This window comes from Gadus morhua, chromosome 17, assembly GCF_902167405.1.
Source record: "Gadus morhua chromosome 17, gadMor3.0, whole genome shotgun sequence".
Lineage (NCBI taxonomy): Eukaryota > Metazoa > Chordata > Actinopteri > Gadiformes > Gadidae > Gadus > Gadus morhua.
In genome coordinates this window covers 12,204,709-12,225,327 of record NC_044064.1, presented here as the reverse complement: position 1 = coordinate 12,225,327, position 20,619 = coordinate 12,204,709, and the positions used below count along the sequence as shown (strand labels likewise).

Genomic DNA, 20,619 nt, shown 5'->3' with positions numbered 1-20,619 from the left:
TTGCTTGCTACAATAAAATGTAGACATATATTATACTGATATAATAATATGAATTCCTATATGCTTAGGTATATAACACTACTTAGATTGGTCGACATAGTACTTAAATATATTCATTTATTTTATAAAATACTAGTTGCGCATGCCTGCCAAGTGACATTTCCCTATGGATATTTTAGAAAGTGGGCGGGACACAGCATCACGGCAGCCAATGGGAGCACATATTGGCTGGGTTCGCGATATTTGGTTGACAGCCCCTTGACAGTCCTCCTTGTCATCTTGAAAGTTTCCCAACCGGCAACTGATCTGTCTTCAAGTCTTCGAGTCATTGCTCCGAGACAAGCCCCGTCCCGAGTACCGACGACATGGGTCTATCTGACAGGAACTAAAACCGGTTTGTTTAAGTTTATCGCCAACGTGCGCGATAGAGCTGCCCCGTCGAAATGCGAAGCAGAAGCAACTCGGGCGTGAAATTGGACAACTATGCACGCATCGTGCACCAAACGATACTTCGACACCAAGTGAGTGATGTCGGTGTCGAGATATAATGTCACGGAAGAACAAATTACAAGTGTTTCTCTCTGTGTGTGTGTGTCGTTGTGAGCAGAATGAGCGTGTTTTAGACACACACAGGCCCCATGCGATGTGTGTCGTAAACGTGTGCATTGCATCTTTCAGTAACCGCACTTCGTTGTTTGTATGATACGCCCCCTCACACACACGGATACACACACACACACACACACACACACACACACACACACACACACACACACACACACACACACACACACACACACACACACACACACAATCTTGAATGTAATAGTAATAATATACACTAACATTGTGTGACTGCTTCGGAAAGATACTGACATACTGATTAGTATTTGATTCTTTGACGTTTGTTATTTATTACAATACATTACAACAATGGATTGCATTACACACACAACCTATTCAGCAAATATATAATGTCTAATGTCTCTCTCTCACACACACACACACACACACACACACACACACACACACACACACACACACACACACACACACACACACACACACACACACACACACCTCTGCATGGCAGAACTTCCTGTTCCTTTCTCTAATTTCCTGTCCTAAAAAAACAATGATCTGAGAGCTAGCAAGCTTATTGGCCAAAGTGAGGGAATTACTCCTCTGCTGCAACCAATCGGCTTGCTGCTCTCATTGGAGCTGAACATGGGTAATATCTCTCCACCAGGCAGCTGGAGAGACACACACACACACACACACACACACCATCTACAGATTCACCCTTGACCTTCCTGTGCACGTGTTGTCCGTTTCTCTAATAAACCAAAGCAGAGTGCACACAATGCCCATGTTATCAATGCGTGCACTAAGTACTCTGTGCCGGGGTAGTTTGTGTACGTCTCCCACAATGCATTAGAAGGGTTTATTAGAACTATTATTAGGGACTCAGCAGTGAGGATACCGGTGTCAGATATCTGTCCGAGTTAGCTCACCCAAATACATGTAGGTGGTGGTGACGAGGGTGACTGACTCCCAGCTGAAAGGTTCTGGGTTCAATCCCCGAAGTCCACAGTTTACCTGTGGGCATCCTAAAGCAACCCCTGCTCCTTAATGAATTCTGAGTTCACTGTGAGCGCTTTGGATAAAAGTGTCCGCTACAAGGCTACATGACTGAAGAGTAAAATAGTAGTAAGTCCTACATCCTGACCTACCTGACATAAGATAACCTGTCTGTCGCTCTGAGGGGATCTAATAACAGGGTTAACCTTTAACCTCTCTAATTCGCTGAAATGGACTCCCATAACCTGTTTCTCTCCTAGGACACGGCCCCAGCGATCTGGGTGACCCCTGACCTTCTCTCTCCCCCTAAGGACAATGTCACAGGGTTGACCTATGACCTTTGACATGTATGTGTCTTTATTAGGACCCATTGGAGGGGTTGACCTATGACCTTTTGTGTGTCTCTGCCAGTGCCTTTTTAGTAGCATGATTTTCGTTTGACCAGTGTCTGCTGGACCTATGAACTGGTTGACCTTTAATTGTCTATCTCTCAGCCTGGCACCCAGTGACGGGCTTTAACTATAATAATAATAATACATTTAATTTAGAGGCGCCTTTCAAGACACCCAAGGTCACCTTACTATGCCCTATTGCTTGACCTTTGACTTTGACTGACCTGTGTCTGTCTGTGTCTCTGCTCAAATATTGTCACAGGGGTGATTTATGAACTTTGACCTTTTGACCCCTTCTCTCTCTCCTCCAGGACCCCTTTAAAGAGGTTAAACCATGACCTTACTAAAAACTATGAACTTGGACCTTTGACCTCTCTCTGTCTGTCTGTCTCTCGAACCCAGTGCATGGCTAAACTATAACCTTTGACCCTTGCCTCCCTTCTCTCCAGGACCCGGTGACGGGCCTGCTGCCGGCCAGCGAGGAGCAGCCGGATGCGTGGGTGCGGGACAACGTGTACAGCGTGCTGTCGGTGTGGGGGCTGAGCCTGGCCTACCGCAAGAACGCAGACCGCGACGAGGACAAGGCCAAGGCCTACGAGCTGGAGCAGGTAGCGTCACGCCCGCCTGGGTGGTAGTGTTAGTGCAACACAGAAGGGTTCTTTGCTTAAAATATTCTCTCTGTCTCTGTCTCTGTCTCTGTCTCTGTGTCTCTCTCTCTCTCTCTCTCTCTCTCTCTCTCTCTCTCTCTCTCTCTCTTTCTCTCTCTCTCCCCAGAGTGTGGTGAAGTTGATGAGGGGGATCCTGCAGTGCATCATGAGGCAGGTATGTTAACACTCTTCTATGACTCTCATGCCCTCTCAGTCTCACTCAATCTCTTTCTCTCTCTGCCTCGCCCCTTGTACAGAAATCCTGCACTTAGTCGCTGGATTCGCTCTCTTTAGCTAGCCGGTCACAACACTATTCCATTTTGTCTCCTCTCCCCTCTGTCCTCTTTGTTATCTCCTATCTCTTCTGTCCCCTCTCCCCTCTCCTCCCTTCCAGCTGGACAAGGTGGAGAAGTTCAAGCACACCAAGAGCCCTCTGGACTGTGTCCACGCCAAGTACAACACCAGGACCTGTGCCACTGTCGTCGGGGACACCGAGTGGGGACATCTGCAGGTCGACGCCACCTCCCTCTTCCTCCTCATCCTCGCTCAGATGACCGCCTCGGGTCAGTGTGTGTGTTAGTGTGAAAGGCAGAGTTGATTGTGTGTGTGTTTGCACAGAGAGAGTTATTTATATTTCACTATACACACACTAACGTGTGTGTGTGTGTGTGTGTGTGTGAGATGCAGGTCTCCATGTGGTCTATACCCAGGACGAGGTGGACGTGATCCAGAACCTCATGTTCTACATCGAGGCCGCGTACAAAGTGGCTGTAAGTCTCCACCTCTTCGTCCTCCTCTTCCTCCGTCTCTCTATTCAAATATTCCTCACAATACCTCAGTCTATATTATATCTCAGTCGAAACCTGGTTGTGTAGATAAGTTCAAACCTGTCCCACACACAGATGGATTCAACTTATTAATATATTGATCTTATATCGACTAATTTCTTATTCCAGTTATTGGTCATTTTGTACATTTTGTTGATGTTGTCTGAATCCTTATTTTTTTCTGGTGATGTTAAGGATTATGGGATGTGGGAAAGAGGGGACAAGACCAACCAGGGTATCATCGAACTGAACGCCAGCTCTATAGGCATGGCTAAGGTAAACCGCCTCAGCCATTAATTTAGGGCTCAGCTGATTTTCACACACACACACACACACACACACACACACACACACACACACACACACACACACACACACACACACACACACACACACACACACAAATATTCCCTCTCTTTCCCATGCACACCGTGACCAAACCCAACAGACTGCAGAGTCTACGGTGCCCCTGTTGTTAAGGTTAGGGTGGTGTCATGTTTACAGAGGCTTCCTGGAATTGAGTCTCGCTCAAAAATAACACGGTACACAGTACTAGACCTTTACACACACACACACACATGCATTTATCATTATGGTATTCTTCATGCTATGCTGCAATGTGCAATGCTTTACTATAGTTCATTATGCTATGTGCAATGCTATGCTACACTTTGCTCTAATGTACTATACTTCTAAATTGTTTATTGTTTTGTATTGTATGGAATTAATAAAGTGTGGAATAGCATAATAATTCAATTCATTCTTTACTGTGAGGTCTTGCGTTGAATTATCATGCTACACCATGCTACACTATGCTGTCTAATGGTACAATGCTATGCTACTAGGCTATGGCAAACCCTCTGCCTGCGGTGTTCTGTTGTGTCCTGCAGGCGGCGCTAGAGGCCCTGGACGAACTCAACCTGTTCGGAGCCAAAGGAGGACCTGGCTCTGTGGTGCACGCCCTGGCTGACGACATCCAGCACTGTCAGGTACACACACACACACACACACACACACACACACACACACACACACACACACACACACACACACCTACCTTGTGGCTGGGTTGCTAACCCCCTCATCATAAACCCCTCCCACAGTCGATCCTGTCGTCCATGTTGCCGCTGGCGTCCATGTCCAAGGAGGTGGACGCCGGTACGCTGGCCATCCTGACCTACCCCGCCTTCGCTGTGGAGGACATGGCTCTGGTCAACCTCACCAAGGAGGAGATCATCTCCAAACTACAGGTGAGACAGGCAGCCAATCATAGCCAAGGTACAGGTGAGACGGGCAGCCAATCATATCCAAGGTACAGGTGAACAATGGCAGCCAATCATAGCCAAGGTACAGGTGAGACAGGCAGCCAATCATAGCCAAGGTACACGTGAAAACAGGCAGCCAATCATAGCCAAGGTACAGGTGAACACAGGCAGCCAATCATAGCCAAGGTACAGGTGAGACAGGCAGCCAATCATAGCCAAGGTACAGGTGAACCAAGGTAACCAATCATGTATTCCACCTCAATGTGTGTATTGTAGTTTGTGCTGTCTCAAAATTAACTCTATTTTCTCTTTGTCAGGATTTATTATAATGTCATTTATTTTCTAGCTCTAACTCTATTCTCTTTCTCTCCAGGGTCGGTATGGATGCTGCAGGTTTCTCAGGGACGGCCACAAAACTCCCAAAGAGGTAAAGAGACGGACACACAGACAGACAGACAGACCAAGAGTGAGGCAGACAGGCAAACCGACTGTAAACACAACGGGACAGAAAAGAAAGCGAGAGAGAGAGAGAGGGAGAAACACCCAGACGGGCAGAGGGACATCCCCGAGTCTCTTCTCACACACACCGAACCGTCTTGGCTCTGAAACCCCCCATGCCGGGCTATTAATAGCATTAACAGCAGCTCCAGAGAACACTCTGTGTGTGCCGGTCACAGATCCAAAATGTCAGCCAGCTCAGGGGGTCACTGGAGCCGGCCTCAAGTCGCTCGGCTGGGGGAGCGACTTGAGGCTCCCCGACCCTGGGGGTCTGCAGGACAGGACGGGGGGGGGCACTCTGGGTTGTCCCGTATGCAGATGGAGCGTGTGTCTGTCTGTCTGTCCCTCTCCAAGGACCCCAGCCGCCTGTACTACGAGTCAGCGGAGCTCAAGCTGTTTGAGAACATCGAGTGTGAGTGGCCCCTGTTCTGGACCTACCTCATCCTGGACGGGATCTTCACCAACAGCCCTGAACAGGTACCCCCCCCCCCCCCCCCCCCCCCCCCCCCCAGTTGGTGTGTATGTATGTGGGTATGCTATCCATAGGTGTGTTAGTTCATGTGTTGTGTGTGTCTCATCAGGTACAGGAGTACCAGGAGGCGCTGGAGGGGATCCTGATCAAGCAGAAGGACGGGATCCCCCTGGTTCCGGAACTTTACAGCGTTCCACACGACAAGGTAGCGCCCGGGCTGCCGTTGACAACACGAGTGGGAGAGGTTTTCAAAGGGAGTCTCTTTCTGAGTCACGGGTGACACGCTCACAACCTCGAATTCAAGGTCAAACATTGAATCAGCCCGTTTGAGCACTTAACAGTCAGTGTTACAGCTTAACTACCACCCTTGTTGTGGAAATCAAATGCAATTCGAGCTAACTGACTAGCTTTGCTGTTAAAAAATACCATTATAGCCATCGCTAGTTTGTTTGCCTGTTTTCAATCAATCCCGTGTCTCATGTATGCTATGCTAGCTCTTCATCACACCGTCCGTTGGTCTTTCCCACCCCTCTAAACACGGGGTACAGGTGGAGGAGGAGTATGGGAGTCCTCACAGCGTGGAGAGGATACCCCTGGGGAAGCTTCCTCTGAAATGGGCCCAGTCTCTCTACGTCCTGGGGAACCTGCTGGCTGAGGTGAGGGGTCGACCCCCACAATGCACTGCGTCACAGTACAGGACAGTGCACAGCATTACAGTCATACTCATGACTTTCATTCCTACAGGGTTTCCTGGCCCCTGGAGAGATCGACCCTCTGAACAGACGCTTCTCCACCATTCCCAAACCGGACGTGGTCGTCCAGGGTGAGAGGGCAAACCACACCCCTGGACTGGAATACAATGCACTCTATATCATAACGATCATAACGATCATGACACGCCGCTAGCCTCAGAGCGTGATTGCCTGAGGCAAATTTTGGCCGTATTGTGATATCTAACCTCACACTACTCTCCTAACGCTGCTGATTCGCTTTGCCTCATTGGCTGTATCCTAAGCCAATCAGAGTGCTTTTACATTCTATAATAACTATCTGCCTAATTCATCTACGGTATTTGACTTAGGCTGAAGTTGAACCTTAAAAAACAACTTGGGCAATAATGCTACGAGTTCAATGATGCATTGAAACCGAATATACTTCATGGCAACACATTTATATAATATTCCGGTTGTATCCCCCCCCCCCCCCCCCACACACACACACAGTGGCGGTCCTGGCGGAGAGCGAGGACATCAAGGCCCTGCTGCTGAAGGAGGGCATCGAGGTGGAGACCGTAGCGGATATCCACCCCCTCCACGTCCAGCCCTCCAGGGTGCTCGGCCACATCTACGCCCGCCTCGGTCAGACCAACACACACACACAGACAGTCAGTCAGTCAGTCAGTCAGTCAGTCCTTCCTTCAGAACAATATTTAGACATTGTTTTATTTAAATGTGATCTAAAGTGTTTCCGTTCTTTGATTGTGGCTGTGTATCCATGGGGATTCCGGTAGTAATAGTACTACGAGCTGACCTGAGTGACGCTGGTTCTTCCAAAGGTCGCAACAAGAGGCTGGGCCTGACGGGCCGGCCATACCGCCGCATCGGGGTCCTTGGGACCTCCAAGTTCTACATCATCAGGAACACCATGTTCTCCTTCACCCCCCAGGTGAGGTCGGAGGTCAACGGGAGGGCACCGGGAGGTCACCGGGAGGTCGTGATGGTTCAACTTTACCACGAGAACTCGTCTTCTTATGAATCCTTATAAAGGAGGATATCTGAAGAGGTATTTTTGCACGTGTCTCGCGCTCCCCCAGTTCATAGACCACCAGCAGTTCTACCTGGCCCTGGACAACCAGATGATCGTGGAAATGCTGCGCACGGACCTCTCCTACCTCTCCTCCCGCTGGAGGATGACCGGCAGACCCACCGTCACCTTCCCCATCTCTCAGAGCATGCTCAGTGGGTCCACACGCACACTCACCTAGCACGTGCGCCAGCACAAACACATATACGCGCACACACACACACAGACTGACACACACACCTAGCACGCACGCACACAGTCAGACAGTCAGACAGTCAGACAGTCAGACAGTCAGACAGTCAGACAGTCAGACAGACAGACAGACAGACACTCACTGATGCACCAACTCACTTCTTTCATTATTCAATTCACTTTTCCGTCCTCAAGCGGGAATCACACATTGAAACAAAATCAAATAACACCAAAGTATGACTTTACAGTAGACTATAAAATACACATCTGTATCACTGTTAGAAATTAATTTATGTAATAATGTAAAGTGTACATTATTATAGTGTGTGTGTGTGTGTGTGTGTGTGTGTGTGTGTGTGTGTGTGTGTGTGTGTGTGTGTGTGTGTGTGTGTGTGTGTGTGTGTGTGTGTGTGTGTGTGTGTGTGTGTGTGTGTGTGTGTGTGTGCTCTAGCCGAGGACCACAAAGCTCTGGACCCGGCAGTGTTGGCCATGCTGAGGAAACTCCAGGATGGATACTATGGAGGAGCCAGGTACACACACACACACACACGCACAACACACGCGCACATTTTCTTTGAGATGTCAGGCTGCCATCAATATGTGCGTCATATCTCCCTGTCTCCCTTTCTCTCCCTCTCTTATCTCTCCAAAGGGTGCAGACAGGCAAGCTCTCGGATTTCCTGACCACTTCCTGTTTCGCCCACCTCAGCTTCCTGGATGGTAAGGCTCCGGGAAACGGGCAGTGTTTCCCTGGCGACCCAGAGCATGGTGGTGCTGATGCTGGGGAGGATGATGACTTCAGAAGTTTGCATGAGCTTCCTTATGATGACGGTAAGGAGGAGGAGGAGGAAGGATGGAGGGCTAGAGGGTAACTAGAAGATAAAATAAGATGACCACTCCCCTTTTCTAATACCCAGACTAACCCTGGAAATGAGCTTCACCGTGTATATTAGTCACTTGGCGTAGCCTGTATATTTGAGGTTATTGGGGGGGAAAAAACAACATTATTGATTGTTGTGGTTTAGTAGATTTTTTATGATTATTCTGTTTTTATTCGGCTCACAAATTAGTTTTAACGCTTTTTGAGTCCAACTAGTCTTTTCTGCGAGTATTTATCTCACTCTTCACCTATTCCCTTATTAAAAAACACATTTTAGTTGCCTTAATCTCCTGTCTTCCGCTTTGCCTCCTGTGACATCACCCCTTTTCCTTCTATGACATCAGCCCTTTACCTCCTGTAACATCAGCCCTTTTCCTCCTGTAACGTCATCACTGACCTTTGACCCCGGTGACCCCCTCCTGCACGGTGGCATGTCTCATCCCAGATGTGTGTTCTGGTGTTTGGTTGTTGTATGGATGGAGAGAAGCATTGTGGCTGATAGTTTAGTATTAGAGTACCTCTGAACCTTGACCAGCATGTGCTTAAGAAGAAATTACCTAATGATAATCCAATACATATATTTTTTATTAATTTCCCTTAAAGGGGAACAGTCACGCTCGGTGTGCTCTTACAAGAATCATGCATCAGACGTGTGTGGTAAAGCAACTGCACTCTGCGATATCAGCTGGTGTTGGAGTGGATGTGGTTTCTTCACAACCCCCGCATGAAGCAATCCTCTCTTATATTAGAGTACGGCAGACTGGGAAACTTCCCCTTTAAGTGGCTGACTCAAAGCTGTCCCTCTTCAAAGGGACATGAATGTATTGGTGTGCTTCTCTAAGGCGTGTTCTTCCTGAGGGCACAGTGGCTTGTGACTTAGCAGAGACAAAGCACGTTAGCTTGAGGACAAGTTTTATGAAAATAAATTCATTGTGTTTGTTCATACATTACGTTTCTTTTATACCCTCTTGAGTCATCCCACTCTTATAACTCTCTCTATCCATCCGTCCATCTCTATCCTCGCCCTCTGTCTCCCCCCTCCTCTCTCTCCCCTCCCCTCCACTCTCCCCCCTCCCCTCCTCTCTCCCCCTCCCCTCCTCTCTCCCCCTCCCATCAACTCATTTCCCCCCCTCCTCTCTCCTACCTTCATCTCTCTCCCCTCCTCTCACCTCACTCCTCCCTCCCCTCCTCTCTCTCCACTCCCTCCTCTCTGTCCCCTCCCCTCCCTCTCTCCCCTCACCCTCCCCCCTCCCCTCCTCTCTAATCCCTCCCATCCTCTCTCTCCCCTCCCCTCCTTTCTCCCCCCCCCCACTCTGTCCCCTCTCTCTCCCCCCTCCTCTCCTCTCTGTCCCCCCCCCCCCCCCCCACTCTGTCCCCTTCCTCTCTCCCCCCCCCCCCTCCCCTCCTCTCCCCCCACCCCAGACCCAGAGTCAGACGAGCTGTCCCAGTACCTGGACCAGCTCCTGGCCCACGCCGCGCCCCAGAAGCGCTCGCCATCAGCCAAGGGGCTGGGCCGCTTCAAGGCCGCCGCCACCAAGACCAAGGACATGGTGTCTCTGATGAGCAAGGCCCAGGGCCTCAACATACACAGTACGCATGTTAACATATATATCATCAACATACACAGTACGCATGTTAACATATATATATCATCAACATACACAGTACGCATGTTAATATATATATATCATCAACATACACAGTACGCATGTTGAAATATATCATCAACATACACAGTACGCATGTTAATATATATATATCATCAACATACACAGTACGCATGTTAACATATATATATCATCAACATACACAGTACGCATGTTAATATATATCATCCACATACACAGTACGCATGTTAATATATATCATCAACATACACAGTACGCATGTTAACATATATATATCATCAACATACACAGTACGCATGTTAATATATATCCTCAACATACACAGTACGCATGTTAATATATATCCTCAACATACACAGTACGCATGTTAATATATATCCTCAACATACACAGTACGCATGTTAATATATATTCTCAACATACACAGTACGCATGTTAATATATATTCTCAACATACACTGTACGCATGTGAAGATATATCATCAACATACACAGTACTTATATTAATAAACATACCTAATCAACATCCACAGTCCATGGGTTATTAATAAGTATGAATCATTAGCATATACAGTACATATAGCATACATTAATTTACAGCATACTGGGTGAATATAAACCTATACCTGAACCTTTCATGTTAGGCACAGGTAACCTTTATGTTAACCTTTATTCATAACGATAACATCCACAGGAAATTCACAAGGACACAGTAAATGTAAATACACCTTTCATTAGTATGACCGTGAAGGCGACCCCTATTCTACCACCAGGTGTGAGGTGGTCATTAGCAGCCATCTCAAAATGCAACATGACAGTATGTTTCTCTCCCCCAGATGCCAACATGTATGTTCCCAACAAGTTGTTTCACTCTGCTCAGCCTTCACTGCACCTCAACCTCTCTGAAAACCAAGAGCCGCAGGTAGGTACCAGTCAGTCTGTCTGCCTGCCTGCATGTCTGTCCGTCTGTTTGCCTGCCACTCAGCCTGTCTGTCCGTCTGCCTCTGCCTGTCTCTCTGTCACTCTGTCCGTCCGAAACGGCAAAGGTGACACGGACCTTGGCATTGCTATGACAACCCACTCCCCCTCTCCTCCTCCTCCCCTCCTCCTCCTCCTCCTCCTCTCCTCCCCTCCTCCTCCTCCTCCTCTCCTCCTCTCCTCCGTCCTATGCTCCAGGGGCCCAAGGTGGTGGTGACGGGGGCGGAGGGCGGTCCGGTGGACCACGAGGCGATGGTCCAGCTGCTGAAGGACACCCACAACCTGCAGGACCAGGGGGACATCCTCTACATCCTGTTCAAGGACAAGTGAGCGCGCCCTCTACGCCAGGGCGATCATAACATCTGAGCAGACGCTTCTGTCTTGAGGGACTCCAGGGGGACTCATCAAGGAGCAGCTGTGGGGGGGGCCTATTGCTCTGGGGTCCTACAGGTACACTGTAGACGACGGGGGGTCCCAGCTAGTACCGTCCAGCTGGTGGTCCGTAGCCTTTCTCTGTTTAACTCGGGGCCCGTAATGACTTGACCCTCAGCCTCCGGGGCCCTTAGACGGAATATGTACAGACCTTTAGACGCCAGATTAACAGTAATAGGTGTCGGTTTTTTAAATCAGTGATTGTGTCAGGGGGGGTTTGTTGAGTGCAGATCCCGTGGTGGGAGGGGTCAGTGAGTATCTTGTGCACGTGTCACCAAACATTAGTGCAGGGTCAAACAGTCAATAACGTGATGTAACCAGTGCTGCGTCATGTCACCGCTCGAGTACCGACCGGTTCCCCCGACCCATGGCTCTGCTCCATCCTCCTTAACCCCCAGGGGCCTGGACTGGGACACGGGGCTCCAGGGGAAGGGCTCCACGGTGCGCTGCCTGCTGGGGGAGCTGTACCAGCGGGCCGGGGGGCAGCACCTCTGGGGCCTGGTGCGCTTGATCTCCGGGATGCTGCGGCAGAAGGTGGAGGAGCTGGACTGGGTGGGTGGAGGAGGGACGGAGACGCGTACACACACACACACACATATACACACAGACACACACACACACACACACACACGTACACAGACACACGTACACATAGGCATACTAAAAAGCATTATTTTTAAACATTTTCATTACTATTTCTACAGTTGACTATCATTATACTAGTGATGCTATTTATTTATTTATAGTATAAATCTTATTCGCTACAATCTTTCTGTTTCCACGCGACGAGAGAGGTTCTTTGAGGCGCTCCGTCTGATTGGCCACCTTCTCCTCCTAGGCGTGCTCCGATCTGCTGGCTCACCAGAAGCACCTGACGGTGGGCCTTCCCCCGGAGCCCAGAGAGAAGACCATCACCGCCCCCATCCCCCTCGAGCAGCTCAGCCTCCTCATCGAGGAGGCCAGCGACCATAACATCACCGTGGCCGTGCTCACCCAGGTCCTCATTCAGTCCCTTAAGTTTCCTAATCAAGTGACGACTTGATCCGAGACGACTTGACGATGGAAGGTGCTTCCCCTTCCTCCCTCTCCTCCTCCTACTTCCCCCTCAACCTCCCTCACGCACATGCTCCTCTCCTCCCCGTTCCTCTCTCTCTTCCCTCTCCTCTTTTCCCCCTCTCCCTCTGTTCCTCCCTCCTCTACCGTCTCCTCTCTCCTGCAGGAGATCATAGTGTTCCTAGCGATGAGCATCCGCACCCACCCGGACCTCTTCGCGGAGATGTTCCGTCTCCGCATCGGCCTCATCATCCAGGTGATGGCCACCGAGCTGGCCCAGTCGCTGAACTGTAACGGTATGGGGGAGGGAGGGAGAGAGGGAGAGAGAGAGAGAGCCCTCAACTAGGGAGGGATGGAGAGAGCAAGGGTAGAGTGGAAGATGAGGATGAGAAATGTAAAATTGAACCGTTGTATCCTTTGCTGACGACAATTACAACGTGTACTACGTGTGTGTGTCTGTGTGTGTGTGTGTGTGTGTGTGTGTGTGTATAGAGGCGGAGGCTACAGAGAGTCTGATGAGCCTGAGTCCCTCTGAGCTGAAGAACCTCCTCCACCACATCCTGAGTGGGAAGGAGTTCGGAGTCCAGCGCAACAGTAAGCCAATCCCCGCGCCCGCCTCACTAGCCACAGCCACTAGAATCACCCCAGGCACGCGGAAAATGACGGCAGAGGTTGCAGAGGTTGTGAGCCCCAATCAGTGGAACTACCATCCAGACCCGACCGGCTCGGGCAGATAGAAGCACTTCGCTCCAAGCTAAGAAGATCCGTATCATTTGATTATACCTAGTTCTTACCGTCTTCTTCGTTCATTCAATTATATAGCCTAATTCAATTTAATTGTCACTGTTGGCATTAATATTATATCCTACTTTATCTGCTACTGAACAATGCCTTCTCTTTTGGAACCCTTTAAACAAAAGACACTCCAGTTGTCTGGGGCTTAACCTCTACCAAGCTCAGGAGGCCTACTGGGCTACATCGAGGCCTGTGTGACTTGATAAATACATATGCATCTTCCAGATGCAAGGGGCAGCTTGTGGTTGAGCTAATGTCTGTCAGTCTAATGTCAGGGTAAGCCATGTGTTCTCAAAATACAAAAGATGTGGAGCTAGGCGGAGCTTGTGTCCTCCTTGGGGGCGAGCCTGAGGCACGCGTGTAGCATCGGCACACTGTTGGCCACACTGTTGCTGACGCGCTTAGCCCAAACATGGGTGGGTTACAGGCAGCCTATCCCCTTCTGCCTCTTCTGTGCCCTCCGACGTATCAATAGTTTGCGTGTGTGTGTGTGTGTTTGGGCACAGTGGGTGAGGTGGACACCGGAGTGAGTCCTGCCATCTCCATCCATCTCCATAGCAACGCAGGGGCGACCAAAAGTGAGCGAGCCGGCATCAGCAAACTGAAGAGCGACATGAAGATGGTAGGACACGCTGTGTGTGTGTGTCTGTTGGAGGGGGGGGGGTGTATATCGGGGTGTAGTTATGGGTGTGGGTGTAGGTTGAGATGTCAAAATAAAAGTTAACATCACAAAGACTTTGCTGAGGTGGGTTTGAAAGGTAAGATTTGCACGAGTAGTGGTCAAGATGTCAGAAAGAAGTCTCCCTGATGAGAGACTTGAGGCAGGTGGCATTGAGATGTCTCCTTGGTCTCCCCTTGCAGCTGGAACACAGACTGTCCCTGACAGACCCCAGTAAGGTGATGACGCCGTCATCCGTCATGATATTGATTCACATATTAATGGTTCAAACATTTGGGGTGTAATTTTCAGGTGAGGTGCGCTGCTATTCTGAAAAGCAAACGTGATTTGAGGATCATTGAGGTGATTGATGGTAATCGGTCTTTTTTCCATTGCATGAATGTGAATATAAGTAGTCAATTAATCAAATGGCAATGAAGGTTCAGCCTCGAATGATGTCGTGCCTGAAGGTGATGCAATAAAAAAATGACTCACAGGTACCACGACAGGTAAACACAGGGGTGTCGTTAACCAATCAACCTGAATCAAAGTTCTGTTCCTTTGGGCGTGACCATGCATACATCATGAGAAAAGTCTCCTGCGTTGCTTTCCTCCCCGTCACAGATCAACCACAGTTTCTCTTTAAGGGGGCCAAATAAGGTAATAAGTCAAGATATATGCTAAGGTTTGCTTATTATATAATAAATAACGGATTTGGCTAACGGTGCCAGTCAATGTAGCTATCAGATGTAACGTGGGGATGGATTTAGAGGGCTACCTTAAGTGAAGTTCTTTCAGTGTTTTGTACATGCTTGTGTTTCCAGTGGGTACACATTGATGGGTTGTTGTTTTCCTGTAACAGATGGACCACAGATTGTCCCTGACGGATGTTATGAAGGTAGAGAAATACTGACGCTAATTCACCAGGGTGACGGTTATGGAAAACTAGGATTATTACACTGGGTTGTAATTAATGTAATTAGTGTGATTCCATGTAAATGAGCTATATAACTATTTAACTGTGTGTGGCGCAGGTTAAATAAACAAATGAACTAAAATATTGATTGAATAAGACATGTCATTCAAAGTGTTGTTTGGTTCATAGAGTATATTTGACATTAAAGATGGAACACGTGTTGTTCTTGTCCGAGCCAATCAAGTAAACAGTTTCAATCATTTCTTTGGTTTAATTTATTCATGGGACAGTTCATAAATTGTATTGTTATAGATGTTATATTATATTGTTGTGTCTGTCTGTGTGTCTTTCCTTTTCAGCTTGAGTACAATTTGGAGTCACGCAAGGTGATGTCGGCTCAATAAATATCATTATAATGCAGAGTTTGTGTTGGGACTTGGCAAACGCTGAAGCAAGCTTGTAGCGAGCATGTTTAACGGTCTTTCTTAATCCTCTTCCACTATATGGGAACCGTTTAATCCATTGCTTTTAACTGTGTTTCAGATCCTCCTAAGTGGATGTACATTTTATGTAATCAATTAAAACATTAGATTAAATCAAACTATTCAATGAATGAACAGTTAATATCACTGGGGTCTCGGCACATTTCTTGGTTACACAACCGTAATTTGGTCCTTTTTCTGAGCGTGGGTGCCTTCTAACATCACATGTTAATTCACGCAACGAAAGATTAATCAGTGATTTTCCACTGAGCCTTTAATTTAAGCTTTTAGGTTTTGTCTCTGCTGATGTTTGCAATTAAGGGGAACAAATCTTTTCAGTTGAAAGTGGTTTGGAATACATTGTTTCATTTTCGCTTCCTCTCCATCTATCTCTGGTCTGTCTTTTCTCTTTCTCTTTCTCTTTCTCTTTTCATTCCTCCAGAGTGCCCCCTCCCAGTCTCTGGGCGTTGAACAACCTGGGGTAACAATGTTTTTCTTAATATGTCAAATTATCTGTAACGTATTTTTTATCTTTGTGAATTAGACACGAGAATGAATCAGAAATGTGCAGTAAGATGCCAATGCTTATTAATAAATAAGTAAGCTTTACCTTTCACTTTAGTTTAAAAAAGATGCACAATATACAACAAAATATGAAACGATATCCAATATGATCAACACTAAAGAAAAGATGTAGGGTGTTGGTCTTAACTGTCGTGTGTTTTCCCACTACGCAGTGCCTCAGGAGGCCTTCCGCAGACATGCCGGATGTTCCTGAGAGTGTCCCGGTTGCTAGGGATACCAGGCATGGCCAATGGCTGCGCAGGCGACGCCTCGACGGAGCGCTGAACCGCGTGCCCGTCGGCTTCTACAAGAAAGTCTGGAAGATTCTGCAGAAGGTCGATGCACACAAAGACAGTCCAGAATCTATCAACCCATGCATAGTACACAGGTACACTTTTAGTGAGATGGGATTCGCCCGTTGTAAGACTCAATCTTCTTGGCTGTGTTCTTCCAGTGCCATGGTCTGTCCATAGAGGGATACGTGCTTCCGTCCTCCACAACCAGAGAGGTAAGAGAACTCCATTGATTTTACATTATATTAGAAAATAAATGTGTGCAGATGAGCAGTTGATGCAGGCCACTGAGTAGAACGCTAGGCAGAGCTATCCACTATGATCCGTCTGGGTGGACAATCCCACTTGTGATGTCACAAATGGCAACAAAAAAAATCAGCAGCTCCTTATAACTCATCAATATCACACCTGAGGGCGGTTGGGGCGGGAAATTAGTGGCCCCACCGGCGGGTTGATCAATCCATCATGCAACGGGTGGATTGATTGTGAATTCACACACACATGCGCACCAGCGTTCATGAAAATCCAGCACTTTCCGGTTTAAAAAGTATGCCACGCATTGCCCCCGCCCAGATGACGCCCGGGGAGATCAAGTTCTCGGTGCACGTGGAGGCGCTGCTGAACCGCGTGCCGCAGCCCGAGTACCGCCAGCTGCTGGTGGAGGCCATCCTGGTGCTCACCATGCTGGCCGACGTGGACATCCAGAGCATCGGCTCCATCGTGCACGTGGAGAAGATCGTGCACCTCGCCAACGACATGTTCTACAAGGATCAGGTGAGCGCGCACACACACACACACACACACACACACACACACACACACACACACACACACACACACACACACACACACACACACACACACACACACACACACACACACACACACACACACACACACACACACACACACTCTCCCACCCTCTCCGTTCACTCTTTTTCTTCTTCCCGTCTTCCTATACCCGCCTGCGTATAGCCTTCTTTCCTTCTCCCCTCTTTCCCACCTTCCCTCCCTCCCTCTCTCTCTCCTCCCCTTGCTCTCCCTCTGGCCTCCTCTCCCTCTCCATCCCTCTATCTCTCTCTCCTCCCTCTCTCCTCTCCTCCTTCAGTCTCCCCTTGCATTCACTCTGTCTTCCTCCCTCCATCTCTTCCTCTCTCTCCTCCCCCCCTCCATCCCTCTCTCTGTCCTCCCCTCCCTCCATCTCATCCATCTCTCTCTCTATCTCTCTATCTATCCATCTATCTCTATGGCGACACATTAGTGCCATAATTCACTAATGTGATAAAAGATGCATTCGGGCGTATTATATTATTCCACACGCGTAGATATTAACTGCGAGCGCGCAAATGATCTCTGCGCGCGCGCAAATTACCTCTGCGCGCGTAAAACAGCCTCTCGCGCAAGATGTTTTTACGCTCGCTCGAATTTAATTTTGGCACTATGGGGGAGGGAATCAAGGCAGGGCGGGCTTTCCTATGATTGGCCGTTTCTGAAGCGCGATATTTGATTGACAGCCCTCCTCAGCCCTCCTCTCATTCAATTCTGAATTGTTCAGTAAATGGCTGAAACGATAGTTACGTATTGTAACTCCAGATTCTATGAGTCCAGGCGCAGCCTTTTAAGTGTCGGCCTCATTGTCCTTTAAATAGCTGAAGAAAAGCTGTTTATTGGGAGCAGAACGTCCGCCGGCGCCCGACTATATCTGCGAAATGCGGACGTCATTGAGGCACGCCGCACGCGGACGTAATTGAGGCCCACGCTGTTGGTGGTCGGGGATTACACATTTTTCAGTGCTACGGCTCACGCCTAGGGATAACCCAATAGCAATAGCCTTAAAAGGCTGTGCCTATATACTCATAGAATCTAGAGTTACAATACGTAACTATCGTTTCAGCCATTTACTGTACAATTCAGAATTGAATGAGAGGAAGGCTGAGGAGGGCTGTCAATCAAATATCGCGCTTCAGAAACGGCCAATCATAGGAAAGCCCGCCCTGCCTTGGTTCCCTCCCCCATAGTGCCAAAATTAAATTCGAGCGAGCGTAAAAACATCTTTCGCGAGAGGCTGTTACGCGCGAGAGGCTGTTTTGCGCGCGCTGAGGTAATTTGCGCGTGCGAGAGGCTGTTTTGCGCGCACAGAGGTCATTTGCGGGCGCGCAGAGATCATTTGCGCGCTCGCAGTTAATATCTACGCGTGTGGAATAATATAGTACGCCCGAATGCATCTTTTATCACATTAGTGAATTATGGCGCTAATGTGTCGCCATATATCTCCGCCTCTCTCTTTTTCCGCCATCCCTCCCTCACCCCATCCTGATAGCGGGCTAAAACTCAGGGGAGGCCGGTAGTAGGGGCACACTGCCCACATGTTTAGCGCAGCAGCCCTGCCTAGCATGGTGCCAACACTAACCCCCCTTGTGCCCCCCCCCCGCCCCTCAGATGGACCTGGGGGCTGAGGAGCAGATGCTGGAGCGCGACCCGGCGAACGGCGTGTGCCGGCTGCTGTACGACAGCGCCCCTAGTGGCCGCTTCGGCACCATGACCTACCTCACCAAGGCCGTGGCCACCTATGTGCAGGACTTCCTGCCCGCCGGGGCCTGCGCCGTGCAGTGAGCACCGTGCGTGGGCTTGCACAGTGGAGCGTGGGCAGTGACGTGCACGTACGGTTAGACTTTGAATCCGAAAGTATTGGATTTTCGTGAATGGGGATGCACATGTGTGTGTGAATACAGAAGTACGCACAACTACAACTGCGTGCATATATACATAAACACACACACACACACACACACACACACACACACACACACACACACACACACACACACACACACACACACACACACACACACACACACACACACACAGAGAGGGGGGGGGGGGGTGCATACAAACACACACAGGTGAACACAAACACACAAAGCTAACAAACAGGAAAGTCCCTCCTGTCCAGTGCACTGTTAAACCATCACCAGCCTTTGCCCCTAGAGGGCGCCATGCTCAAGACAGCTTTACAAAGAGATGGATGCAATCCTTGACGTGTTTGTTGTAGCTTCTTAAAGAAGGGAATATCAAGAGACAAAAATGTATACAAATTATGATAGAATAATTTTAGGTTTGAAAATACTGTTACATAATGGCTGATTGACTGACTGATGAGATTTTAAATCCTAGTACTGTTTACTGTTAAGCGTCATTAACCTCACTATACAAGAGATTTTACGTGAAAAATCCTTAAGCTGTCCTTTATTAAGTTAACTTTTCTGTTGAATGTATAAAATAATCGCAAAACTATTGCTTGATTCATTGTTTTAATGAAGCGATTATGTCTTTTTAGTATGAGTTTCTTATTGCTGTAAAATTATTGCATGTTTCCGAGCCATTGATGGTAAAAGAGATATGTTAATGGTGAACCAGAATAGTGTAACTGTATTTGGAATAAGTCGATTTAACTTAAATGCTTAAAATTGTGTTCCTTTTTAAAAGGAATTGAGTTAAATGTAGGCCTACATTGTTTGAACTTACCTTTTGTTTAGGTCAGTTAGTGAAATGCATGGAAAATATTCATAGTCATAGGGGCTATCCTGCTGTTTAGAGGTCTCCTGTTTGACAACAAATAGTTTGGTTGACCGTTACGAGTATTTTCGAAATCTATCCAATTGTGACATCACAAGAAGGAGTGTTGTTCGCAGATCCTGTGATTTACGTGTCAGCTCGAGCCTACTAGTTGATACAGCAGATGTCACACAGGGATTGTTTTTTAAAAAGCTTGGTACGGCCCGTCAACACCTTGTGCTTAAATAGTACATTTTTTTAAATATTTTAGAAATACATTTTAATTAACCAGGTTTTTGAAATTTGATGATACACCATATGATGAAAAATAACAATGTTCATGAAATGATCGATGGAATTACATATTGAATGTAAATTCATGTTATTCTAGGCACACATCATACTTTTGGTAATTGTAAGACTCAAACTATTTAAAGTAATATAAACAACAGTGTGGTGTACGTTATTTTCTTTTGAGAATGCTTTCTGAACTCAGCTTGTTGGCATACCTACATCACAATACAGCATCTCAACTTGGCACAAACTATATATTTTTTATTTTAAAAATAACTCATAATATATTGCAAATAGTAAAAAGATAAAAATATCTTTATTAAATGTAACATTAAATTAAACATGCATGATTAGTCGTTTTTGCTGTGCTAAATATTGCGGAAATAATCTTGAAAAGAAGCAAGAAATCTAGAA

General features: G+C 47.8%; 1 protein-coding gene across 10 annotated transcripts; it reads left to right on the top strand.

Annotated features, from left to right (window-relative positions):
- Window positions 1-233: 233 nt before the first annotated feature.
- phka1a (phosphorylase kinase, alpha 1a (muscle)) lies at window positions 234-20,362 on the top strand. 10 transcript variants are annotated; one of them, XM_030338466.1, is made up of 35 exons: window positions 234-521; window positions 2,423-2,581; window positions 2,748-2,795; window positions 3,015-3,183; window positions 3,308-3,390; window positions 3,643-3,723; window positions 4,338-4,436; window positions 4,551-4,697; window positions 5,086-5,139; window positions 5,565-5,687; window positions 5,792-5,887; window positions 6,231-6,338; window positions 6,427-6,505; window positions 6,906-7,040; window positions 7,238-7,347; window positions 7,496-7,640; window positions 8,129-8,207; window positions 8,330-8,508; window positions 9,980-10,147; window positions 11,022-11,107; window positions 11,362-11,489; window positions 11,994-12,147; window positions 12,434-12,592; window positions 12,815-12,944; window positions 13,141-13,242; window positions 13,950-14,065; window positions 14,305-14,340; window positions 14,726-14,761; window positions 14,964-14,999; window positions 15,377-15,403; window positions 15,942-15,980; window positions 16,237-16,398; window positions 16,518-16,571; window positions 16,930-17,130; window positions 18,796-20,362. In XM_030338466.1, the coding sequence occupies exons 1-35, from the start codon at window positions 444-446 to the stop codon at window positions 18,967-18,969; spliced, it is 3,780 nt and encodes a 1,259-aa protein (XP_030194326.1). In that variant the 5' UTR covers window positions 234-443; the 3' UTR covers window positions 18,970-20,362. The 10 variants fall into 10 exon arrangements, 9 of the variants coding, with proteins under 9 accessions (XP_030194326.1, XP_030194332.1, XP_030194328.1 ...); XM_030338472.1 differs by having other exon boundaries at window positions 444-521; window positions 8,330-8,397; XM_030338468.1 differs by lacking the exon at window positions 14,305-14,340 and having other exon boundaries at window positions 444-521.
- The last annotated feature ends 257 nt before the right edge of the window (window positions 20,363-20,619 follow it).